At 40.3% G+C, this 5,097-nt stretch overlaps 1 protein-coding gene across 2 annotated transcripts in view; it reads right to left on the bottom strand.

Annotated features, from left to right (window-relative positions):
- Positions 1-1,126: 1,126 nt before the first annotated feature.
- ntn1a (netrin 1a) overlaps positions 1,127-5,097 on the bottom strand; it is a 46,451-nt gene continuing 42,480 nt past the window's right edge. For both annotated transcript variants that reach the window (XM_028416435.1, XM_028416442.1), the window contains one exon: positions 1,127-3,168. In XM_028416435.1, the coding sequence (XP_028272236.1) occupies positions 2,840-3,168 (329 nt within the window). In that variant the 3' untranslated portion in view covers positions 1,127-2,839. The remainder of the gene's footprint in view (positions 3,169-5,097) is intronic.

Raw genomic sequence — 5,097 nt, 5'->3', positions numbered from 1 at the left:
CCCGGACTCCTGTCTGTCTGCATTTTTTGCTCACACTTCTCTCTGGAGGACGGTACACTGTTGTGTAGCTTCGACAGATTCAGTGCACCACCACTACTTTTGATACTTTCCACTGTAAACCCTGCAGTATTTAATATTAATGTTATTTCTGTATCGCTATGAAAAAAGCACACGGTTTAAAGTTGCATGAGAGGATGCACGCTGCCTTTTGGGCAGTGATGCGGGCGTAGTTTGGAAGAAAATAGTTCCCACATTTACTGCTCATAGCAAGTCTGGATTCTACAGAGGTATTGCTCCGGATGTTTTTTAATTATATATAGTTTTTCCATGTAGTTTAATTATTTTGGAGACAAAACTTTTCAAAAATAATGTGTAAATAACAAAAACACAAACTTGTTTTAACCTGCAACTTGGTAATATAATATTTAAGGCAACAGAGACAATGTTTTTTTTTGATGTATTGAGTTTATTTCAACTGAAAATCTGAATTTAGTTCTACCAGGTTGGTGTGTTCAGTAGTTATTTCCTTCTTTAATGGCAACGCTCTAAACAACCACAAAACAAGTAAAAAAAAAAAAAAAAAAAAGCTGAAAAAGACAATAAAATCCACAATGTCTTGTGTCATTAAATATATTCATATATAATAACCATAATATATTAGTAGGCATTGTAAAACAACATTGCAAGAAGTCTTTGCAATGGTGACAACAACATTTACAATTCATAGTATGAACACAAAGCAATGCTTTGACGTGTGTGTGTGTGTCTGGAAGCTTGTCAAACCATTGCTCTGGAGACAGATGTCAAATTTACAGCATGAGGCTACAGAGAGCAGAGAGGTGTGATCACAGGTTACACTGTGCCCAATACAGATGAGTAGAGCTGGTTGTAGGACCAACAATCAAAGGCGGGAGCAGGTCGATATACAGCGTGTGTCCGCGGTCCCAGGAATCTGGGATTGCAGTCATGTGAAAATTAAACGCTGGAGCACACTGCAGCATCAGTCGACTGTATCTTAGTGTTGCTTATTGGCGTAATCTATTGAGAATGTTGCTGGTATTTACCTCACAGACGTGAGTGGACTGAATGAAACCCCAGTTTAAGATAAATCAGACACACTTTGGGCTTTTTTTTTTTTTTGTTTTTTTTTTACAAACCTGAGCTGTGCTGTGTTTTTTTTCTTTTTTCTTTTTTAAACCATGCGTTCCTTGGAAACTCCTGCATACAAATAAACGAGCAAAGTGGTTTGAATCGAGCAGCGATCCATGCCATCACTGTGGAAGTGAAGAGAATTAACATGGCAGGTCAATGGGAGGCTGCAGCTCCTGACTGGTTGCACAGTGTCCTTTCTTTTTTTTGAGTGGCTGTACAGTCATGCATTGTGTTTGCGAGCGTGTGTGTGTGTGTGTGCACTGTAAAAGTATTTATCTGCATTCCCGTTGTACTGTAAGGAAGTATTCTGGCTAGTGTGAGGTGGATTTCCAAAGCACACTTGAATGTGTGTGAGAGTGTGTTTGTTCTGCATTAGAAGGATTCATTTCTGAGGTAAGACAATGATCATTTCACTACGGCGATGACATTAAAATTACCATCTTACTCCACATATACACACAGACTGGTTGTGAAATAAAAAGGATACACATGTAGAGTTTTACATAAGCTGGTGTGTAGGAATATGCATCTAAATAGATAAATCAGATCATTTGCACAATTCTAATGTTGCATCCTTGGGTAACTTTCACAGTAGTAGCAGAGCAACCAGTAGGCTGTTGCTAAAGAAATGAACTCAAAGACGCTCATAATAACTGTTATTCATGTCCATTAGCTCTCTCCGTTACACACGATTGTTTGGATGTTTTTGTATGAATCAATACGGGTGGCCATTTTTTTAAGTCACATGTCACACTCCTACTGGATGTGTGAGAAAAAAGAAAACAAAAATCACAGTTACAGTATGAACTGAAAGTGAAATCAGTGATTTTAAATGCATTCTTTCCACCACACCAAAAAAAAAAAAAACAAATGTTATTTTTTTTAACATTAGTAACATCATCATAACAAATGAGAAGCATTCACATGCAGGTTTATGTAAACTCCTCCATTAGGGGAGTGAAAATTATGCTCAAGATTACTCAGGTCATAAAATGCTTTAGTCAATACTGTGTTTTGTCCTCGATCCTCTTGTCTGAAAAGTCCTGATAGATGAAAATGTAGCCTCATGAAGCCCCCCCCTGCACAGCTAGGCAACTCACTGTAAGCTAAATGTATGCATTTATGCTGTAGCTTAGCATCAACAGTTTTTATGGCACAAATCTCAAAGAAGGAAAATATTGCTGCCTCAGACGTTTGGTGGAACAAGGTAGCTTCTGAGCTAAGAATACAAAAAAAAAAAAAAAAAGACATGCAGAGGCAAAATTGCAGCGGCAATATAGTGGCTTTCTGTCATTTTTGCACCAGCAGAAAATGTCCATAAAATTAGAACATAAAATATAAATGATTTCATATTGGGATAAAGAAACACAAATAATGTTATATACTGGTAATAGGTGCAAATTCGGCAAAATCCACAAGAGAGACCGATCTCAAAGTAAAATAAAACCATAAAACCAAATCTGCAAGGTGAGATCCTTCAACAAAAGTTCACTAAAAAAAAACAAATCATCCTAAATAATTCTCTTCATGCGTCTACAGAAAAAAGCAGCAACATAAACAGTCTCTTCTCTGTCCGTGGTCCTGTCTCTCTTTCACTCTTTTTTTTCCACCTTCTCATGTGAAATCCTCTTCCTCTCCAGCCTTCTCTCTCTCTCTCTCTCTCTCTCTCTTTTTTTTTGAAACCCGCCTATGGCTTTTTGCACTTGCCTTTCTTCTCTCGCTGCTGGAACTTCCTGAGCCTGCGTGCCCACGTGTCCCTCCACTGGATAACCAGGCTGCCTTTGTCAGCCACCACTCCGCTCTGGCCCGGGGAGTCCTCATCGTTTCCCAGCAGCAGGTACTTCTTCCCGGGCTTGATCTTGGGACACTTGCAGGCCACGTCTTTGGCACGGACCCATAGGAACTGGTCTCCGCGGCGAATGCGGCTTTCGCCTTGCTTGTAGACGGAGATGATGTTGACGGTGAATTTCCACCATTCGCCGGCTTTGTCTGCTTTTAGGATGTGGACCTGGACAGCTGCAAAAGAGAGGACACAGTGTCACGTCATGTCAACTTCTACATTTCACAGAAGCTAGTAGTTATGTTGTGACCGTATAGGGCCGAAATGAGGTGGTTGTTGGCTTTTTCTGCAGGAACCTTTTAAACATGGCTTCAATTATCCATCCTTTCCATGCTGCCACTGCAGTGTCCTGTCCGCTGCACTCACAAAGTGACCTATAGAGTTACCGCTATTCCTAAAGACTCCATACATGCTAATTTGTCCTGCTAGTTCTTGCAGTGGAAAAACGCCAGCACCTGTGAGTCCTGTTTTTGTTAGCTTAGAATGATTCCTTCATATCTACACAGAGGAACCAGGGAACGGCACTCAGTTGCGATCTTCACCCTCGCCACCAGATGCCGCTAAACTCGACTCACTGGTGCTTTAAGCTAAAATCTACTCACCATCGTGAGTTGAATTAGTGCAAAAAAAAAGAAAAGAGAACCATGAATGTGACGGCTGACATTACTAACAACATGTCGCTTTAAGCAGTCCGATGCTTCATTCAGCGCTTGCTCCTTCTCATTTTAACAATGCCTCCATGCAGCAAAAAGACGCCTGACCTCTTGAGCTTAAACGTTTCCCGTACAACAATTTATAATCCGAGAGAATGTTTTTGTCGTTTCCCTGTGTCATTGAATATTTATAGAGGTAATTAAACAGGAGAGCTCTCCTGCAGTAGGAAGCTATTTTTATGATTTTAATGACAACCTGTTTTCTTGCTTCATCAGCGTTTTATTGTAGAGTGGCCACCACATTCCACATGTCTCTAGCCCCTTTTCCTTCCAAGCATAAAATGCTCTCCTTTTGGACATTATGCAGGCGTCAGCACACGCTGTCCTCACCAACCGCTAGCAAAGATCCGAACACTTCGGTTACACCTGGCACAGTGTGAATGTTTGAGCCGTGCTGCGGCACACTGGGATCAGGTCACAGCATCCAGAGAGGGCCTGAACATCTGACCTCAACATCCTCACAAACCTCTTTCTTTTCATTTACATCAGATTATTATCATTATCGAAACTAGGGGCTTATATATACGCTTATTAAAGACACGAGTGAAGATATTGCTGTGCCTATTCTTTAAATGTTTGCCATCTTATAAGCAGCTGACGTTCAGCTGGAATTATAAACTAGATACAAGTGATAATTGATCAAATTATTGAGACACCTGCCTTATTCCTCTAAATGGACGCTGGTGCTTTAAGCACTGTTTTTATCCTGTGTGGTAACGGCTGGTCTGTGTTGCTGCTCTCATGTGGAGCGCTGCATGCATTATGTCCATTACTACTGACACAGCAGTGTGATTTGTAATGTGATTAGGAGGCAGGATAGAGCTATTAGATAGACAATATCACATGATGGATGAACTGATATGGTCCTCAGAGAGTGGGACTGAGTGGAAGAAAGAGTGAAGAAACAGAAAAAAGGAAGACATCCTATCATGGATTCTACTCCACAAGTACTCCACAAGTATCAATATGTATTATATTGAGCAGATCTCTATTAAGTTCCATTACAGTACTCCTGTACTGACGAAGCAGCTTTTAAATGACAGTCACTGGTTCCACCTTTAGTGTAGAGCTAATGGAGCTGCACGTCATTGAACATTTATAATATTGATTGCAGCAAGACAGCGAACAACAAACCTACAGTGTATACAGTACAGAGGTGTCTTTGTAACAGCTTCTACAAATAAATATTACTACCATTTGTGTTTTACTTACTTTTGTGTTATCTCAGTCATCAGTACCAGCATATCCCCTACACACACACACACACACACACACTTCACTTGATTGCCTAAGAATATGTAATGGATGAGGGTACTCAGTTGTATTGAGTGATGGTTTCTACGCTTTCTTTTTTTTTTTTAACTCTCAGCTGTCAAATGGGTTGCACCTGAT

The sequence above is a fragment of the Parambassis ranga genome, chromosome 1, assembly GCF_900634625.1.
Source record: "Parambassis ranga chromosome 1, fParRan2.1, whole genome shotgun sequence".
In the NCBI taxonomy this organism is placed as follows: Eukaryota; Metazoa; Chordata; class Actinopteri; family Ambassidae; genus Parambassis; species Parambassis ranga.
This window is presented reverse-complemented; position numbering and strand designations above follow the sequence as displayed.